Source organism: Geotrypetes seraphini, chromosome 7 (genome assembly GCF_902459505.1).
Source record: "Geotrypetes seraphini chromosome 7, aGeoSer1.1, whole genome shotgun sequence".
NCBI lineage: Eukaryota > Metazoa > Chordata > Amphibia > Gymnophiona > Dermophiidae > Geotrypetes > Geotrypetes seraphini.
Window position 1 is genome coordinate 68,328,331 of NC_047090.1, and position 22,286 is coordinate 68,350,616.

At 42.0% G+C, this 22,286-nt stretch overlaps 1 protein-coding gene across 2 annotated transcripts in view; it reads left to right on the forward strand.

The window, feature by feature from the left end:
* The window catches only part of RYR3 (ryanodine receptor 3), a 693,107-nt gene that overhangs the window by 386,759 nt on the left and 284,062 nt on the right, over positions 1-22,286 (forward strand). For both annotated transcript variants that reach the window (XM_033952387.1, XM_033952388.1), the window contains exons 49-51: positions 7,029-7,119; positions 9,526-9,666; positions 15,556-15,719. In XM_033952387.1, coding sequence (XP_033808278.1) covers positions 7,029-7,119; positions 9,526-9,666; positions 15,556-15,719 — 396 coding nt within the window. The remainder of the gene's footprint in view (positions 1-7,028; positions 7,120-9,525; positions 9,667-15,555; positions 15,720-22,286) is intronic.

Here is a 22,286-nt window from a genome sequence, read left to right on the forward strand (position 1 = left end):
CGCACACGCGGAGGCCCCGCCAGGTGTACACCTGGCGTAATTTATAGTCCACCATATCTTTATATGCCTCTCTTAAGGAGATATGCATCTAGTTTGCTCTTGAAGCCTAGGACGGTCGATTCCGCAATAATCTCCTCTGGGAGGGCATTCCAGGTGTCAACCACTCTCTGAGTGAAGCAGAACTTCCTGATATTAGTCCTGAACCTGTCCCCCCTCAGCTTCATTCCATGTCCTCTAGTCCGTGTCAAATTGGACAGTGTAAATAATCTTCTCTGCTCTATTTTGTCGATTCCTTTCAGTATTTTGAAGGTCTCGATCATATCCCCACGCATTCTCCTTTTCTCAAGGGAGAACAATCCCAGTGTTATAAGTCTATCCTCATATTCCAGTCTCTCCATACCCTTCACCAGTTTTGTTGCTCGTCTCTGCACCCTCTCCAGCAGTTTTATATCCTTCTTTAGGTAGGGAGACCAAAGGAAAACTTGGAACATCTCTCCCCTTTAGAACCACAGAACTCTGGAACAACCTCTCATCCCCACTCAGAAACTCAAGCTCCTTCCAATCCTTCCGCAAACACTTGAAAATGTGGCTCTTTGCAAAAATCTAATCACCTCCCATTCTCCAGTATTCTGTCCCTCTCTTTTCTCTTAGTCCCTCTCCTTTATCCCTTATTGTAGTTCCTTTCCTCTCAACTCTGTAAACCGTGCCGAGCTCTGCTCTTGCGGAGATGGCGCAGTATACAAACCTAAGGTTTAGTTTAGTTTAGTACTGCCAAATAGTTACTACATGCAGCCATAAGGGCTATTGGGGTAGTAGTCAAGTGTGTATGTTTTGGGGGAGATTTAGAGGGCTTACTATACATTAGAAGGAGGTTATGAAGAGATGTACTTCTGGCAACCTTTATGTAAAGTCCACAGAAGTGCCCCACAAGTGCCCCACTGCTCTATTGGCATGTCTATGCGCCAGTCCATTGCAATGCTAGCCCTTCCCACATCCAAATAGTCTGGATTTGGACATTTTCAATTTGGATGTTTTTGCGTTTAAAAATAGCAAACAAAGTTAGGCATCATAAGGTTGCATGTCCTGGCGGCTAAGATGTCTAAATAGGGAGGAGACATAGGCATCCTGAGACTGTCGGCCAGAAGAAGCCCTTTCTGGATACGTCAATCGCTCCTCCTAAACTTACTTGCTCCACTTCATCACTGACGCTGACCCATTCTGCTTCTATTCCTTTCTCTCCTCTCTTCTACCTTCCAAAGTATTTAGATCAATGCTGTCTTTTTAAAATGTTTATTTTATTTTTATTTTTCCTCTAACTCTACTTTTCACTTCACTATTACCCTCCAAGTACTTTAGTTAGATTGTGAGCCTTCGGGACAGTAAGGGAATTTTCCAAGTACCTTTCTTATTTCTAATCTTAATGTATATTTTCTGTAAACCGCTTAGAACCTAACGGATGTAGCGGTATAAAAGAAATAAATTACATTACATTACATTACAATTGTCAAAAAAAAAAATTTTGGCCGGCCAGTGGTTTCGAAAATGGACGTTTCTCCACCCCTGACTTTGGACGTCTTGGAGGAAATGTGCAAAATCAGACTTGGTTGCACTAATCGAAAGTGGCCACACATGTATTATATACATACACATATCCATGTAAGTGCTAGCATGGAGCCTAAGTTCTATCTGTAATCACCAACTTATCTACATAATATATTTGCAAGAGGGTATACAAAGAAGCAGACATGATAGTCACTCTTGTTTATAACCCACAGTTTAATCTTAGTAATTTGCACTGGAGGTGTATTTATATAGTGATTTGTAACTTGTATCTCGTAATGTATGTCTAGACCAGACATGGCAACTCCGGTCCTCGAGGGCCGGAATCCAATTGGGTTTAGACCAGACATGGGCAACTCCGGTCCTCGAGGGCCGGAATCCATTCGGGTTTTCAGGATTTCCCCAATGAATATGCATTGAAAGCACTGCATGCAAATAGATCTCATGCATATTCATTGGGGAAATCCTGAAAACCCAATTGGATTCCGGCCCTCGAGGACCGGAGTTGCCATGTCTGGTCTAGACATACATTTCGAGATACAAGTTACAAATCACTATATAAATACACCTCCAGTGCAAATTACTAAGATTAAACTGTGGTTATAAACAAGAGTGACTATCAGGAGGTAAAAAAAAGACTTCAGAAGCTACGAAGAAAATATCACTTCTGTAGCTGTGAAGGATAGAGCTGTACAAACCTCTACACTTCTATCATAGGCAAAAAGAACCCTCCTGTTTATATGCACTCTAGCCATAACATTATGATACAAAAAACAGGTCTTATCTGCACTGTGTCGATTCCACGTTGTTCAGTAGAACAGCCAGGGATCATTCAACGTTTTTCACATATGCTAGGAGCAGTTCAGTCAGAAACTCTTGTACCTGCTGCTAATGTTCACTGTCGCTGAAATCTCACATTCGCTGACAATGGCCACCGTTTCATGCCAAAAACAGTGACTGCTTCAGGGCTCTAGAAAAATGGCTACAGGCACCACTTCTCATATGGCTGTTGAAACCAGGCCACCACGGTTTAATGGAATGCATCTTAGTAATTTGCACTGGAGGTGTATTTATATAGTGATTTGTGGTTTATTATTCCAGTTCTTCATTTCTATATGATTGTTATGGAGATACAAGTTACTACATAAGTGTGAGCCCCACCTGTGGTCTGCCCAAACTTTGCCTATGTGTATGCCCACCTATAAAATATGTACTATATAAGATATATGTGTATGTACAGAATAGCGTGTAAATGGATATTTCCAGTGCAATGGGTGAGACATTCTGGACAAGTAGGTAGTGTCCCCATGGCCGCGTGCCATCTGCAGAAGGAGTCTGGTTCGGATATTTCTCTTCTGTACTTCACTGAGCCTCTTAGCTCCACCTACACTTTATTTCCTTTTGCAGGGGTGTGTTTATTCTGCTCTTTCCTCTTTATTATTTTATTCGGTATTTTTTGTCCCTTTTTTTGAGATTCTTGTGCTCGAAGCATTTCTTCAGCTTTGCCTGCATTGAGAACACACAGACTTTAGTCTGTAGCTGACAGGCTAATCACAATGGGTACCTGTTAACCAGCCTGTTTAGTTTTCTTTGGAGCCCAGGGCTATCCCTGAAGTTGTCTCACCTGATGTTAAGCAGGGGTCGAGTACAGGCTGTTAGGTATCCTTAGGAGACTTGGCAGTGTCTCGCAGGGTGCCAGCTGCATCTTCTCACCTCCGCCTGTCCTGGTGTATGTCCGTCAGTCCACAGGGGTGGAAGTGAAAGTCATAGGGTCTGACTGCAGCCTGAAAAGCAGCATTGCGGAGGTATTCCCAGCATGAGGCAGTGATTCTCTGAGGCAGGCTGCAGCACAGTTCCAGAAACAGTTCACAGTAAGTAAAGGCTGTCACAGCCTGTGAGGTGAATCAAGGGAAGTCTGAAAAGTTGGGTTTTCGAGGTTTCTGCATGTCCCCCTGTGTTTCCCCACCTGAAAAATCCTAAAATCACAATTTTTTAAACTTTTAATAAGTGTGAAAAATATTGTGATTTTGGTGCAAATTTCATAGCGGTGGCCATCTTGGATTTATAACAATTTTTTTCTCAAAAGCTCCCTGCTTCTCCAAAACTGCAATTTTTGCCTCAGATCTTGTTGGGATGGAGTCATTAAGCTATGCTAATGTGAATTCTTGCCAGGATTGCAAAAATTTGGCATTTCAGGAGCATTCATTTGGTGGCTGCGCAGCCTCTCTCCTGATCAAGCAGGTGACAAAACTCTTTCTTAGCCCAGTGGGGTGGCTTTCTTTATTTCTGGTGCTCACCACAGCTGAAAGTTCCATGCACAAGGCTGCAGTCCATCCGCAGCTTACAAAACGCATGGTTAAGTCATCGGAGGGTGACTATGCACCCCAGGAGCCAGAGACTTTATCAGGGTTTCTGAAACAGTTTTGGAATGCATTTTAAGGCAGGTGTTCTTTTACTGTGCAGTCCTGCTCCACCCCCGCTGCGTCTCTCAGTGATGTTGCTTCTATGGTCATGTCCTTGTCTCAGTCAGCCGCTGTTCCTGGTATGCCTGATCCTTATGCTGATAACCAGCTTGCTGGCCCCTTATTTACATGTTCAGCACTTCCAAGGATGGGGGGCCAGGAACTCTATGCTTAATGTGATCATACGTCTGCGCATGTGGCTGGGTTGTAGCTGCCGCCCCTTTAATCTTTACCACAGGGGTAGGGAACTCCGGTCCTCAAGAGCCATATTCCAATCGGGTTTTCAGGATTTCCCCAATGAATATGCATGAGATCTATTTGCATACAGTGCTTTCAATGCATATTCATTGGGGAAATCCTGAAAACCCGAATGGATTCCGGCCCTCGAGGACCGGAGTTGCCCATGTCTGGTCTAGACCATGTTCTGCTTCTGGTGGAGGTGCAGTGGGCAGTAGCAAGCTTTCCGAACTCCTGGCCCACTTCTAACCGTCTGCGTGGATCCAGTTTCTTCAGCTGAGAAGAAAGCTTGCTCCTGCCCACTGCACCTCCACTGGGGATCAGCAGAGGACCAGGGATTGGCAGAGGTATGATAGGGCAGGGAGGAGAAAGGGGGCAAAGCCTGGCAGCAGCCTAAAAAATTCTGAGAGGGGTCATTGACCCAAATATAAACCGGGACCCCTATTTTTGGGCCATTTTTTGGGCCAAAAATCCAGGTTTATATTCATAAGAACATAAGAACTGCCATCTCCGGATCAGACCCATGGTCCATCGAGTCCGGCGATCCGCACACGCGGAGGCCCAGTCAGGTATACACCTGATGTAGTTTTAATCACCCATATCCCTCTATGCCTCTCGTAAGGAGATGTGCATCTAATTTGCCTTTGAATCCTAGCACAGTGGATTCCTTAATAACCTCCTGTGGAAGAGCATTCCAGGCGTCCACCACTCGCTGCGTGAAGCAGAACTTCCTGACATTTGTCCTGGACTTGTCCCCCCTTAGCTTCAAACCATGTCCTCTTGTCCGTGTCACGTTGGACAATGTAAATAATTTGTTTTTCTGCTCTATTTTATTGATGTCTTTCAGTATTTTGAACGTCTCTATCATGTCCCCTCGCAGCCTCCTCTTCTCAAGGGAGAACAGTCCCAGTTTCTTGAGTCGTTCCTCATATTCCAAGTTCTCCATACCTCTTATTAGCTTCGTTGCTCATCTCTGCACCCTCTCCAGCAGTTTTATATCCTTCTTTAGGTTGGGAGACCAATGTTGGACACAGTATTCCAAGTGTGGTCTGACCATTGCTCTATAAAGCAGCATTATGACTTTCTTCGATCTACTCATGATTCCTTTCTTTATCATGCCTAACATTCTGTTTGCTTTCTTTGCCGCTGCCGCGCATTGTGCCGATGGCTTCAGGGTCCTATCTATCGATTATATATGGTATGTACTTACCATGGTAGGCAATTTTCCAGTAGATAGATGAAACATTCTAGACTCCAAAGCAGCTACTTGGTCCAATACTTGGTATATAGATAGTGTCAAATAGATCACCATCCCTAGGGACCCAATCTCCAACGTTAAGTTCCTGATCCTCAAACATAGAAAAAAGCGGCAGAAAAGGTCTATAGCCCACCAAGTCTGCCCATTCCAAGTATTCCCCCCCCCCCTGGATTTACTCCCTTAAAGATCCCACGTGAGTATCCCATTTTTTCTTAAAATCCGTCACGCTGCTAGCCTTTATCACCTTGAGTGGGAGTCTGTTCCAATGATCCACCACTCTTTTGGTGAAGAAATACTTCCTGGAGTCGCCATGAAACTTCCCTCCCCTGATTTTCAGCGGATGCCCTCTGGTGGTCGAGGGTCCCATGAGCCAGAAGATATCATCTTCTGACTCGATGCGTCCCGTGATGTACTTGTACGTTTCAATCATATCTCCCCGTTCTCTTCTTTCCTCAAGTGAGTACAGCCGCAATTTCTTTAGTCTTTCTTCATACGTGAGATCCTTGAGCCCCATGACCATCCTGGTGGCCGTTCGCTGAACCGACTCGATCCTCAGCACGTCCTTTCGGTAGTGTGGTCTCCAAAACTGAACACAGTACTCTAAGTGAGGCCTCACCATGGCTCTGTACAACGGCATCACAACTTCAGGTCTCCTGCTGACGAAACCTCTGCGGATACACCCCATCATTTGTCTTGCCCTGGAGGAAGCCTTCTCCACCTGATTGGCAACCTTCATGTCCTCGCTAATGATCACCCCTAGATCGCGTTCCTAACCAAGGTCTCACCATTTAGTACATAAGTTCTACGCGGGTTTCTCTTGCCCAGGTGCATTATCTTGCATTTTTTAGCATTGAAGCCTAGCTGCCAAGTGTTTGATCATTGTTCCAGTAGCAGTAGGTCGTGTGTCATATGATTAACATGTCACATGATTAACATGTCGCTTTGTCACAGGATCCAATCTTATGTTATAAATACTTATAAATATTTTAAATTCATGGGATTAATACCCTTTAATGAAAATAATTTCATAAGTTAGTTTTATAACCAACGTTTTCAAATAACAGTTGTACTTAGCTTTATTTGTGGTCAGTTTGGGGATAGCTCTAAGTCAACATGTTTCACTGTAACGTTTTTTCAAGACAGTCTATCCCTGCAATAAACATACAAAAATTACTTCCCCATTGTATTTCTCAGCCTAACTACTAAGTAATAAATACTCGTCTACGAAAGAAAATGGCAACGGCGTGACTTGGGATTAAATTAAATACCCACGGCTGGCTCAGCTGGGAGAAACGTCATTGCGATCCCAGCGTGCCTGCCGGGGGACATCCAATGAAATTATATAGCAACCTGCCCCGCCCTGTCTTATTCTATTGACATAGATTGGTTGGATTTGGATTGGATTTATTAAATTTGATATACCATGTTTACAAAAGTATTAAGTGGTGTACAACATCTGTTTATCTTGCATTATTCACTATCGCCTGACATCTAGTATTTACTGCTCACAGACACCTCCGCCCCTCCATGTTGCAACAGCTGGTGAGACGCCTTATCTTTGATGTACCACAACTAAATGAGTACTGCAAGATGCCACTTCAGGTAACAACGACTATAATGAAAAACAAAGGACTTTAATTACTTGGGTTGTCTTTTCCATCATTATTATGTTTAGATTGGTGAAAAGAAGGCGACTACTTTGCCTCAGACCCTCATCTTTCTTTTCAACTCCTTTCATAGCTCAAGCATGTGACTAGTATGAAAATCAGAATAGATGCTTGTTGCAGGTTCCCAGGTCTTGCTGTGCTGTCAGGTAGTGAGACTCGGAAACCTGCAACACGCACGATGCCAGCTGCGGAAACCCTGATAGAACATCAGAAAAGATGTCTAGTAGAACAGAGTAATCCAATCACACCAGGAAAAGATTGATCAATAGACATAAATTAAAACAAAATAAGAGGAAATAAAAAGTGCAACTGACATCTCATGCTACCATATTCTGAAATCTAGTCCCCAAAAGTCAATTAACAAAAATACACGTTCAGGGCCAATTTAACTTTCTTAGAAGACGGTTCAGCCAGTAATTCCAGAAACAAAAAGGCACTATATTTGGGAAGGGAGATAATTAAACAATGCACCTGATATTTGCGGTGATCAGCACCATACTCAGATATTTAGTACTGTTAATTAATTTTGTAATTCCTAGGGTGGACTCTTGTAATTCCGTTTTTTGTGGTTCTTCACTTTGTTGTCTACAAACTCAGCAGCCAGGTTACTATATAAGGCCAAAGCATGTGATCATGTTACATTGTTATTGATCAAGTTTCATTGGTTACCTAATCAATTCAAATGCAGGTTTAAAATCTTATGTTTAACTTTTAAGGCATTGCACCTGGGAACACCATTTTATTTAGCAGGTGTCACTGTTTTTTATACTCCTTCAGGTGCCTTATGCGCTCTAGACTCACACAGATTGGTTCTCTCTTCTAGACATGCCTAGGGTTGCCAGACATGCGGATGTACCTGGACATGTCCTCTTTTTAGATATAGATGCCTTACCGATGTGACTCCAAGCACTTGAGGGGTGAGGCTGGGGTGGAGCAGGGCGTGATATTGGCAGAATGGGGTGGGGCTGGGTGGAACTGGGCGGGCCTGGGGACGGGGCCATGGTTCTGCATTTTATATATGTACAATCTGGTAACCCTAGACATGCCCGTTATGAATCAACTCAGACAGCCACTTACTTTTTCTTATTCCCATTGCTTTGGAATGATTTACCTGCGTCCAGAATTAGCTTAGCCAAAAGTTAAAGCTCTACCGAAGACTTATTTTTTTCTAAATTGCATTTAATAGTCCACTTCCTCAGTTACCTTTGAATGGCAAATTGGATTGGCTGTGTTTGGGACCAGCACACAGGATGAAATGCTTTGAGTGAATAGGTTTGAATGTACTTGCATTGAATGTTTATTTTTACCCTGCCCTATTACAAATAGACATTCTCTTTATTTTTGAATTTTATGGTTCTGTTGTAAGCTGCTATGATCTCTTGTGCTAGTGCAGGGGTCTCAAAGTCCCTCCTTGAGGGCCGCAATCCAGTCAGGTTTTCAGAATTTCCCCAATGAATATGCATGAGTTCAATGTGCATGCACTGCTTTCAATGCATATTCATTGGGGAAATCCTGAAAACCCAACTGGATTGCGGCCCTCAAGGAGAGACTTTGAAATCCCTGCGCTAGTGGGATATCAAGCAGTTTTAATAAACAATCCTAGGGGTAGGGGGGAGGGATATTACTCTGTTTAAGTCATGATTACATTACATTAGTGACTTCTATTCCGCCTATACCTTGCAGTACAAGAGCTGACTGGACATTTCCAATGACGTTACAATATATATATTTTTTTTTTGGTTACAAAAGAGGTAAGAAAGCTGGATAAATTCCGGAAGAACTTGCAATTGGATAGTAAGATGACTGTACATTTCTAGGTAATATAACAAATAGGTTACAGTTAGGTTACAAATAAGATTACATTATATTTCAGGGATCTGTATTCTTGGTTGGTGTTTTGAGGAGGAAGAGATTACCTAAGTGGAGGCTTTGGGAGGGGAATTTACCTGGGAGGAGGGGGAAGGGGGGGATTAAGATATCTGGATAAATTTTTTGAAAAGCAGGGTTTTGATTTCTTTTTGAAATGTTTTGAGGTTGCCCTTTGCCGTCAGCAGGTTGGAGATGGAGTGGTTAAGTTTTGCTGCTTGTTGATTAATGTGCAAAATGTCTTCTTTAAAGTTTTCACTTATTGAAAGGGTTAAAATGAATATAAGAATTTACACCTAAATTAGGTTGGGGGGGAATGTATTGTAATACTTATTTGATCGATTGTAGTGCTTACTTGAAGCCAGTTGTATGTATATTTTAAAAGCACTGTTTTTTTGAATGGAAATTTAATAAAGATTTATATAAAAAATAAATAAATAAACAATCCTAATATTTTTGCATTTTAATTCCTCAGCTTTTGACAAATCATTATGAGCAATGCTGGAAATATTACTGCCTACCCTCTGGCTGGGGAAGCTATGGCATGGCCTTGGAGGAGGAACTGCACCTCACCGAGAAACTGTTCTGGGGTATTTTCGATTCCCTCTCTCATAAGGTGAAGGAAATTTCTCAGCGATATCCATGCGTTCTTTGCTTTGATGTGTGAGAGTGCTTTGCTTACCACTAACTACTACAGCTGCCCTTAGTTAAACAGTAAGTTACACCGATTCTATATATATATAGTGCCAAAAATATCTGTGCAGACTAGAACAGCGCTTAGTGCAGTTCTACAAGGTGCATCTACCTTTTATAGAATCGTGCTAAGTGCCTGTGCATTGCATAACTTTTAGACACACCCATTTAGACCAGCTGAAATCAGGCCTAAATGCCTTTGCCCAAATTGTGAGTATTCTATTACAGTGCGCTTAACTTTAAGGAATGACCACGATCCTTCCCTAGCCACACTTCTTTTTCAAATTTGCATACTGCAACTGGCACATACTTTTTATAGAATCGCGCTTTCTAAGTTGTGTGTAACTTTTAATTAGCTCTAATTAGCATCAATTATGAGGTGTTAATTGCCATTTATCAGCTCTGAATAGGCCAATCAATCAATTAAGTTGTGCGCACAATTAGCCCTGTGCATCAGTTTGTGTGAACAACTTAAGGCGCCATATATAGAATTTGGGGGTAAGGAAGTTATTCTATAATAAGCTGTCTCGATATAGGCAGCAAGTACATGCATAAATACCAGTATTCTTCTCATTTATCCATGTATGTAAGCACATATGTGTGTAAATGATAATAATCTGACTTCAAGCCATTCTGTAAGTATGCACCATTCTTCGATGGCACATACGGTGCAGGTGAGCATTGACATGAGCAGAGTATGGGTGGGATACAAAGTTACCCATATAAATTATAGAATAGTATGATTTACATCAGGGGTGCCCACACTTTTTGGGCTTGCGAGCTACTTTTAAAATGACCAAGTCAAAATGATCTACCAACAATAAAATTTAAAAAAAACACAACGCACACTGTACGCATAGAAAATGTTAATTATCATTCCTATTCCAGGGTTTTTCAAAGAGGTCAAAGCAGATGACTCTATGCACTATCACCTCAGTAACAACCATACAAAAATAGACAAATATACCCCCCTCCCTTTTTACTAAACCACGATAGCAGTTTTTAGAGCGCAGGGAGCTGCGCTGAATGCCCAGCGCTGCTCTCGACGCTCATAGGCTCCCTGCGCTAAAAAACTCTATTGCGGTTTAGTAAAAGGGGACCTTAGTGTAAAATATAGACAGCAGATATAAATTCAGACACATTTTGATCACTAAATTTAAAATAAAATCATTTTTCCTACCTTGTCTGGTGATTTCATGAGTCTCTGGTTGCACTTTCTTCTTCTGACTGTGCATCCAGTCTTTCTTCCCTTCTTTCAGCCTGTATGCTTCCTCTCCTCCACACCTCATTCCCTCCCCCAACTTTTCCTTCCTCTCCCCTGCCCTTTCTTTCTCTCTGCCTCCCTTTCCTTTTTTTCTGTTTCTCTTCTTTCCTTCTGTCTCCCTGCCTGCCCTTTTTCTTTCTTTCTTTCTTTCTCCCTGCCCTCCCCCAAGACACTGCCACTGCCATCGGGGACCCAAACTGCCATCGGGGACCAGGACCCAAACCGCCACCAATAACAGGCCCGAAAGCCGACGCCAATAACACGCCCAAAAGCCGACGCCGCCCCAACCTCTCCCTGCTTCGGCCGACCAGCATCGCGAGGAACTGTTGGGGGAAATGCTGCCGGGTCCTGCCTTCGCGGAAACAGAAAGTAGGCAGGACCCGGCAGCAAGAAGAGGAAATGCTTCACTAACATGTCTCCCGCCTTAGCCCGTAGCGAACCTTGCTTCAGGGCTCTCAACATGTGCGTGCAGGCTTCCCTTCTCCCCCTCCCCGGGCATAACTTCCGGTTTCGGAGGGAAGAGAAGAGAAGCCTGCACGCACACGTTAGAGCCCGGAGCATAAGTTCGCTAGGGGCTGAAATCTCCAAGCCGGTTTTTTTGGGGTTTTTTTTAATGTTCAGCAGCGGCAGATGACAGCTGGGTGGACCGCCCAGCTAAAAGGCACTAGGGAGAACACTGGAGAGGAAGGCTGATCGGCCCGTAGATCAGGACGGCAACACGAGTGCGATCGACTTGAGTTGCCTTCCTGAGCTACTGGTCGATCGCGATCGACGCGTTGGGCACCCCTGATTTACATGTATACGTACTTCTCCAGTCTAGGTGCAAACATTAGCGCTTACACATAAAACATACAGACATCTTTGACCACTATTACCTATTTAACTGTGAGTCTACCTTTCCCCAAATTTAAAAGCAATTCCCAGCAATCTAGCCGTAAAGAAAGAATGGATGCTGGAAAATAGCTCCTATAGAACCCTTGATAAAACCATTATATGGCAAAACTGGTCCTGTCGGGCTGGCTAGTAATGCTGCATAATAAAGATAAGTGACAAAACTTACTGTGACAATCTTTCATTGAAGTTTATTTGTAAATTATATTAGCAACAGTAAAATTTTTACATAGCATCAAGAAGGAGGTGGCAATAAGGGTGAATGATGAAGACATCAACCCTTTTAATTTCAACATCAGATATATATATGCTGCCCCCTTCTTTATAGAGTTCACTCGGAAGTGGGTTTACCTATATTAGTGGCAGGTTCCATTTAACCTCACTTCATCATCTTCTTTATTCTGGTTGGGATACAGTTACCAATATAAATTATAGAATAGTATGATTTACATGTGTACGTACTTCTCCAGTCTGTAGCGATCCTGATACATGCGCAGACCGTCTGTATATGGTCTGTGCATGTTTAAAGAGCGACCTTTATTTTGTTGTTTTTACTCTCCGTGCCCGGCAGAGCACTACTTTTTTTTCTTTGCAAGCCCGTGGTTTTAACCCGCTTTAAACATGCGGGTTAAAACCACAGGCTTGCACTGCGGGGAAGGGCAGGAGAGACTCGGGCCTTGCAGAGAAGCAGAAGAGATTCGGGGCTTGCAGAGAGCAGGGCGGCAGAAAGCAGGGTAGTCGGAAAGGACCTCGGCAGTCGCTTATTTTTGATCAGTCAGCCCAGTCGGTGTCCCTCTTCAGCGCTTTTGTAAAAGAGGGGGGGTGTTAATTGGGAGATAGGCACCTATCTTAGGCGTGATTCTATGAAAGAAAGGCACCTATTGCAACACCAATGTAGGTGGGGGGGGAGGGGGTTGTGATTACTTATTCCAAACTGGGCAAGTATTTTTCTGTATTCTGTGAATATGAAAGACATGGGTTTTCTGTTAGCATTGACCAACATGATGGAAAAATAAAATGTGCAGACAACAAAGGTGGAAAAAAGAGTTGTATTTTAAATGTATTCCCTGGAATATGTTAGCTGTGGGATATTGGCATCACAGATCTAGAGTGAGACAGCAGGCAATTTATGTGGTATTCAGCACCAGCAATCCCAACCACTAACAGAAAAGAGGCCATCAAGGGTAGAAGTTAAAACAAGGATCCCATGGAACTAAAAGCTCATGGCCTCAAAAAGAAAGCATGGGTGAGAGGCAGGCCCTTCTTGGGCCGAAGCATGATCGTGTCGAGTCAATTACAATAAAAAGAGACTGGACACCATTGGTCACCTTTGTTGTTGTTCTTTGCTGCTCAAAAAGAAAGCGTCCGCAAGGATCCTCATTTTTCAACTCCCACAGACCTCAAGGATCTCGCTCACCCCATGGATCCTTGTTTTAACTCCTGTAGAACTCATGGATTCTGCTGAGGTCTGCAGGATACATGAAGTGAGCAGGATCCATGAGAAGAGGGTTTGGAGTTTATGTCTGCCTGAATCAATACGTTACACTCCATCCCTAGCAGTATTCAAATCCAAGCTAAAAGCCCACTTTTTTGAAACTGCTTTCAACTCTTAACTCTCACTCACTGCTGTCAGATACCTTATACCCACTGTATTATTTCCTCTACCATTATCTCCCCAACCCTGAAATGTCCTGTCTAAATTATATTGTAAGCTCTTCTGAGCAGGGACTTGGGCAGAGTCGTCGGCTATTTTTCTAGATGAAATTTGTGGGGCCACTACCTGGTCCCCCTTGCATATCTTCACCAAGTTTTACAGGATCGATGTGACGGCCAAGCAGGATGCTGCTTTTGGTGTCTCTGTTTTGGCAGCACTCAGTCCCACCCTGAATTTTTGGGACTGCTTTCTAAACTGTTTGTGGTATTGCGGTATATAAAATAAAGTTATTATTATTATTAAGTCCCACTGGCCCTGGAATAAAGTGAGATTGTACAAGAACAAAAGATTAGGTTCTTACCTTTGCAAATATTCTTTCTTGTAAATCCACACTTTATTCCGGGAACCTGCCCTATACTTGCTGATTCGCCAATTGTCTGCCTTACAAGTACAGCTAAGCTGGATTTTTGTTTCCTGACCAGCCTTTCTAAGAGTGCCATCAGATTGAGTTTAGCACTTTGTTTTTTTTTTGGGGGGGTCTATAGTTCAGGCATCTCCTCCTGACAGTACAGGCTGTGTCTCCCTATAGCACTGTTTTGTCATTCAGGTTTCCAGTGTTTTATAACCTATTTCATTTTTCATTGTTGCTGTTGTTGCATTTGTTAATATGAGCAGAATTTATTTACTTGCCAGGAAGTTTCCACGTTCCCCCTCTCTCTTGTCATTATCCTCTACAGATGTTCCTGGCTGCTTTAAGACTGACTGATGAACAAAGGAGCATGCTCAGTGATAAAGTATAAGGGGAGGGGGTAAAAGTCTCTGAAGTTTTGAGGCTTCCTATAGATCGTGGCGAGTAGACAAAATAACCCACTGGTCCCAGAATACAGTGTGTATTTACAAGAAAGAAGATTTGCAAAGGTAAGAACCTAATTTTTTGTTAGGTGCCGCTAGGCACGCTATTATATACAGCACCTAGTAAATGCATGACAATTACACTCAACAGCATCTAGAAGTTAGGCATCATTTATAGAATCAGGGCCTTATTGTATGATTTGGCAATGATATTGGATTTATAGAAACCCTCTTTATGTTATCTCAATTGATGTTTATTTATTAAAGTGATGTATGTTTATTTATTAAAGAATATTTAACTATTTGCTTTTATTTTCTGATAGTCTTCTGTCTGTCTGATTGCTCTCCCAGTTGGGTTTTGTTGTTGTTGTTGTTATTGTTATATATTCCTACTTGTAATTTGGGCATACCTTTTGGTTTGTGTGACCTATTTTTTAAAATATGCAATATAGCAATATATTCTGTCATTGTCATCTTCCCTTCTTTTACATTATCTAATAATTTATTCTATTGTTAGCCTTTACCAAAGCTTCAACCATGGACTGGTAATATGATGCTCTTAGTATGTTTGGGTTGGGATGTGCAAATTTTTATCCAAATAATCTTCAAGTTAAAGCTTACCAAACCTGAGCAAGGAAACAAGTCTGATTAATCTGCAGGTATATTTTATACTTCCTTCCAGTATCACCATTTTTCTTATAATTTTGTGTACTCTTATGAGTTCAGTTTCAACATTGTTTGCAGTGAAAGGAAGTTATTAAACCTGAAAGGAAGTGAGAATTAAGTACAGGACAAAGAATGACACAAATTCAGTCATGGAATAATAAAGGAAGATCTTGAGGTACTTGCATATATCTCTAGTCTCCATTATATTTGACTGACTAACTTTAATGAAAGACTTGTGCTCTGAGTAGTTCTAAAACTTGTCCTGGGAGATTACCAATTATTCAGATTTAAAGGATATCCCTAATGAATATGCTTGAGAGAGATTTTCACATAAAGGGGGTGACCGTCATGTAAAACTGTCTCCTGAATATTTCTTAAGGATATCATGAAAATTTCCCAGGACAGGTTTGAGATCCATTGTTCTAACTAACATCTTGAACCATTTCTCTATTGGACTTTCCAACCAGTTTCTATCTCTTCTTCAGAAGTATGATGCAGATCTCTTTAAAATGGCCCTGCCCTGCCTGAGTGCCGTATCAGGTGCCTTGCCCCCAGATCATATGGACATCAGAATCAAACCTACTTTGGAGAAACAATCTTCAATGGATTCTGAAGGAAACTTTGAACCAAAACCTGTCAACACTGCCAAGTGAGTCACAAATGCCAAACTCCTTCAGATGTAACTCCCAGTGGCGTACCTAGCATATGTGACACCCGGGGCCCATCATTTTTTGACACCCCCCATCTATATGAAAAATATGATTTTTAGTAACAATCCACGTATTGCACAAGAGTGTACCTAGGAAAAGGCAGCATCTTAAAAACTGCAGTGAGTGTTCCCTCTAAGCTGAGCAGGTGTCCTCCAGCTGCATTGCTACCACTAGGGGGTGGAATATTTTCAGTCGCTAAGGACAGGTATGTTCCCTGGAGTCCTGCAGAACTTGCCTGTCCCTCACAATTGAAAAATGTGACAGTAAAACAGCACCCTCTATTGGTGAGACTGTGGGTGGAGGACTCCTGCTCAGCTTAGAGGGAACAGTGAGAACACCAACACATACATTGTAAAACTAAACAAGCCAGATCCTGCACAGTCAATTGATCCTGTACAGTCGATGCTATCAGAAAACCATGTCCCTTTCATACACACAGACAGATACACCCTTGCCCAATATGGAATAATCACAAACTAAAAATAGAAATATGTAGACAAAAGTTAAACTGAACCGCCAAGAAACCAGACTCTGCATACAATGCAACACCACAACACCACAAAAACAGTAATACAGGTCCTCTAATACTGTGCAAAATATAAAGACAGTAGATGTAAATTTGGAAAAAACTGATACATAACAATCACCACTTTACAAATTAATAAATAAAAATAAAACAAATAATGAGAAATAAGAAAATACCATTTTATTGGCCTAATCCCCGTAAGCTCGGTCCCCATTCCCGCAAACCACCTGATTCCATCCACACAAGCCTTGAATTGTTTTATATTGAACTTATTATATTAAAGTATAAAAAGAAACAATATTCTGTACAATTGTCAATTTATAAATCAGCGTCTTCTCCTCACTCTCTCTTCCCCATTTCCCTTCAGCGTCCTCAGCCCACTCTCTCTCTACTTTCCTTCAGCGCATGCACATAAAAACAAGCAAGTAATCTTCTTCTTCTTCTATCTATATATATAAAATCGGAGGTATGTATGTGTGTTTGTATGTATGTGTGTGTATATGTGCCGCGATCACGCAAAAACGGCTTGACCGATTTGAACGAAACTTGGTATGCTGATCCCTCACTACCTGGGGGTGATATGTTCTGGGGGTCTCACGGCCCACCTGCACACGTGGGCGGAGCTACATACAGAAATTCACATTTCACCCATTCATGTCAATGGAAAAAATGTAAAAAGCTGCCATTCTCACAGTAATTCAAAAACGGCTTGACCGATTTGAACGAAACTTGGTATGCAGATCCCTCACTACCTGGGGTGATATGTTCTGGGGGTCTCGCGGCCCACCTGCACACGTGGGCGGAGCTACAAACATAAAATCGGATTTCACCCATTCATGTCAATGGAAAAAATGTAAAAAGCTGCCATTCTCACAGTAATTCAAAAACGACTTGACCGATTTGAACGTAGCTTGGTATGCAGATCCCTCACTACCTGGGGTTATATGTTCTGGGGGGTCTCGCGGCCCACCTGCACATGTGGGCGGAGCTACCAGAAAATCTTATTTCACCCATTCATGTCAATGGAAAAAATGTTAAAACCTGCCATTCTCACTGTAATTCAAAACCGGCTTGACCGATTTGAACAAAACTTGGTATGCAGATCCCTTACTACCTGGGGTGATATGTTCTGGGGGTCTCGCGGCCCACCTGCACACGTGGCCGGAGCTACAAACAGAAAATCAGATTTCACCCATTCATGTCAATGGAAAAAATGTAAAAAGCTGCCAACGCAAAAACGGCTTGCCCGATTTGAACGAAACTTGGTATGCAGATCCCTCACTACCTGGGGTGATATGTTCTGGGGGTCTCGCGGCCCACCTGCACACGTGGGCGGAGCTACAAACAGAAAATCAGATCTCACCCATTCATGTCAATGGAAAAAATGTAAAAAGCTGCCAACACAAAAACGGCTTGCCCTATTTGAACGAAACTTGGTATGCAGATCCCTCACTACCTGGGGTGATATGTTCTGGGGTCTCGCGGCCCACCTGCACACATGGGCGGAGCTACAAACAGAAAATCAGATTTCACCCATTCATGTTAATGGAAAAAATGTAAAAAGCTGCCAACGCAAAAACGGCTTGCCCGATTTGAACGAAACTTGCAACACATCTTCCTTTTCAGTTTAAGAGATTGCAAATTCCAGTGAGACTTGCATTCCCTATCACAATCAACAAATCACAGGGACAGACTATTACATACTGTGGAGTGGATTTAAGATCCCCCTGTTTTTCCCATGGACAACTCTATGTTGCTTGCTCAAGGGTGGGTTCACCCAAGAATTTATATGTTCTTGCTCCTGGAGGTGAAACTAAAAATGTTGTTTATAATCAAGTTTTGTGTTAGTTGTATTGTATTCATTTTGTCAAATATTTCACATTATAATTTGAATATTGTACTTTTTATAAAGCTGTAAAAAAATAATTTCATTCACCACTATAAAGTATCTTTATTTGAATCCATTTACAGTGTTATTGCTATAATTAAATACCCGTGCAACGCCGGGGCATCAGCTAGCTTTATATAATTTTCATTCTATTCATTCATAGAAATTAAAGTCTAAATAATGCCAGTCACATAACAAAACATGATTTACAAAAATAATTTCCTGCACAGTCAAGCCTGCAAGGATTACTAGATGTCTTTCAACAGCTCCCCTCCCTCCCTCCCCCTTATCTTCGTGGCCAAGTCAAAATGATCTACCAACAATAAAATTTTAAAAACACAAAGCACACTGTACGGAGAGAAAATGTTAATTATCATTTATATTCCGCGGGTTTTCAAAGAGGTCAAGGCAGATGACTTTATGCAATGTCACCTCAGTAACAACTATACAAAAATAAACAAATATACCACCTCCCTTTTTACTAATCCGCGATAGCGGTTTTTAGTGCAGGGAGCTGCACTGAATGCTCCACGCTGCTCTCGACGCTCATAGGCTCCCTGTGCTAAAAACCGCTATTGCGGTTTAGTAAAAGAGGGCCATAGTGCCCCCCCCCCTTGGTACGCCACTGGTAACTCCTTCTGCAAAGGCTAAGGGGTTTCTGTATCATTACTATTGCTTCCATAAAGAGTCATAATACTATTGTAATGAATCACTGTCAGTTCAAAGTTATTGTCCTTGGAATTCTGTGCTACTCTCAGATGGTTACTTTAAAAGGGATAACTGTGTTAGTCAGGTGTAACACAAAATTGACAGAGGCAGGTGGCACCTTATAGACTAAATCCAACAAGGAGAGGCACTGAAGATGTCAAATCCAACCGAGTGGTCAGAGTTCCTTTATTAGCAGTTTGGATCAAAGTTAAAAAACTAAGCAAAAATACCAAAAGTCAAAGTCCTGACTAGGATCAGAGTTTAGGTGATATCATCGTCTTCCTCAAGGGACAATTGTGAACATGTCAGCGTCTCTTCATCCAAAAGAAGCAATTCAAGGCTTCAAACCTTCTTTCCCCTTCCCCATACCTTAGAGACTAACCAATTTATTGATGCACAAACTTTCAGTGGTCAGGGTCTACTTTGCCAGATGCATGAAGTGATGTTTAGATTGGGGTACAAATATGGAAGATGTGGGATAGTGTGGATAAGGAGAGATAATGGTTGCTTGCTTCAGTTAACTGACAACTGTGATAGGAATATAGCAATCAGTAGGTGAAAATTTCAATTTTCCAAGACACTCTAATTGATTATAAGGTTGCCATACTCCTTTGCAAAGGAACTTCAAGGGAAACTCCAGTGTGAAACTGCTGAATCGTAACTCATCAAAACACTTGACACCATCTCCGTAAGCCTAAATAGAAATAATAGATTCATGATGCACTACAGGGGTGAATGCAAACAACGGGATGGTTATATAGGCTGGAGTGAGCTTGAACGGCAACTTCAGCATTTGGAACCTAGGACAATACCAGACTTACAGTCTATGGCCCAGAAATATCAAAGAAGAGACAAGTTAATTTAATCATGTATTTTTTAATGGGTATAACTTATGGGCAGACTGGATGTACCCATTCAGGTCTTTATCTGCCATCGTTTACTATGTTACTGTGTTACCTATTCTGAGATCAGCACAGCTGTCAATTAACTGACATGTGGTCTTATATCCCACCAAATCTTCACCAGATGCATCTTCCTTGTACCTATGTCAACTTTAGATCATGCATCTGATGAAGTGGATTCTGGTCCTTGAAAGATCATGCCTCAATAAAAAATTATTAAATCTATAAGGTGCCATCTGTCTCTATCAGTTTTCTCAGATGAATAGTATATATTTTCATGCAATAAATGAAGGAGTTAACATCAGTTTTATTGGAGGAATGCTATTTTCACAATTTTGTTGATCATAAGCAGTATCTATGATTAGTTTTGTAGCATACATTTTTTGTTTGTTTTATAACAATTATGGGGTCAGTATTCAAAGCAATTTTAACCAACCAGTAACAGCTCTTCGCCAGTTAAATCACTTATTTTCCAAGGACAAGAGCGCATCATATTCTCACACCCGGGTGATGTCATCCTCGGAACCTGGCATGGACAGTCAGAAAGTATATTGTCACTTTAAATCTTTCAGGACCTGGTGCTTTCCCAACCAAAGGCTCGCAGTACCCATAGTTTTTTGTTTTGTTTTCTTTCATTTCCCTTCATTTTGGGTAAAAAAAAAAATTCAATATTTTTCCCAACTTTGTTTTTTTGGGCCTACAGACTCTTTTCAGCCCATTCACACGCTGAGAGCATCAATCCTTTTTTGGATTGACATCTATTCACCCCTCCAGGCCGTTGGGCCCTTTGACTTCACATCAGTGGTTTTTCCATCGATGTCCAAGGCACCTAGCTGCTTCAAGTGGTGCACTCGATGTCATAGGACAATTTCAGGTACTAAGTTGCACAATTGGTATGTTCAGTGTCTAGGTCCAGATCATTGAGATACTTCATGCACATTCTGTTCTCATATGCAGAAGAGGTTGTTTAAAGCCAGAAAGTTGCAATTTGAGAAGTTTTTCAATACAACTTCAGGGACATTGAGCATGACTGGAGACTCTGACCCCAATGCTCAACCAGCATCGACACTGGCACCAACTGTCTTGATGACACATTTTACCTCTTCATCTTCAGTACTACTGGTATTGGAGAAGCCTCATAAGTGAGATAAGCACAAACTTGTCTTCCCCTTGAAGTGTACATTGGCATCATATCAAGCGTCATCTCTATCAACGTACTCCAAGCATCGACTCATCAATGCACGATTACCATCTCTGCAATTGATGTCTCCTCAGAGGCATGCCTTGGCATTGAGGTCGTCAACGCCTCAACATTCAACTCAACAAGTGCCTACTGTGCCCTTCTCAACTGGTGCCATTGCTGCAAGAAAAGCTTCGAATGCTGTTGCAGCAGGAAGTTGCTGGGATACTGTAGTCACATCCAATTCAAACTCCTGCATCATCTCTCCCAGCTTCAGCCCAGTCTGAGCATCACCCATGCAGTACCTCAAGACATCGATCTTAGACTCCTTGATGTTGAATCTCTGTATCGAAGAGACACACAAAACATGCATTGTCTTCTAGGGAGCTGAGCACACAAACCTGATCTCGACGTTCTTTGTCTCAATCTCGATGCTCCCCTCGACACTGTCCTCGATTTTCCATTACCAGCTGAGCTGACATTGAGGACTCTGACTCAGATTTGTCACCATGCTCTTCTGACTACCCAGACTTTTCTGCAGATGGGTCAGTCTCTTCCCCACCTTCTCCTCAATGCAGGTTCCCCTCTGAAAATATCTCCTTTACCAACTTCATCAGCCAGATGGGGAAACACTCCATATTTACATGGAGTCAGAAGAGGAGCCTTGGTCAAAACTCATGGAGGCCTTAGACTATAAGAAATGGCCTAAAGACTGCATCAAAGTGCCACTCCATAAGCTTTTGAAGGAAGACCTCTGTAAGAACTGGGAAACTCCACTTTCTATCCCAGTAGCTCCATGTAAATTGGATACACTTTATAAGATCCAGTCTTGTTCTGGGTTTGACATACCACAACTACAGCACCAGTTTTTGGTAGTAGACACTACTCTAAAACAAGCAAACAGCTCTTGTGCATATGCCAGTACTCCACCAGACAGAGAGGGCAGAACCTTAGACAAGTTTGGCAGACGAGTATTTCAAGCAACCATGTTTGCCAATAGAATACTCAGGCATAACTTTCATATAATATTTTATCTAAAATCTCTAATTAAGCAGTTCTCATCTTTTGAGCAATACCTTCCATCAGATCACCTCAAGTATTTTCAATATCTCACCAATGGAGACCAGAAAATACATGGTTCAGTCAACATTTGATGCTTTTGATGTCACCTCCTACACTTCAGCAGCGTCTGTTGTAATGCACAGGCAGGCTTTGCTGGGAATCTTGGATTTAGACATGAATGTCAAAGACCATCTCTCCAGTATCTCATGGGTATGGGATGATTTGTTTGGAGATTACATT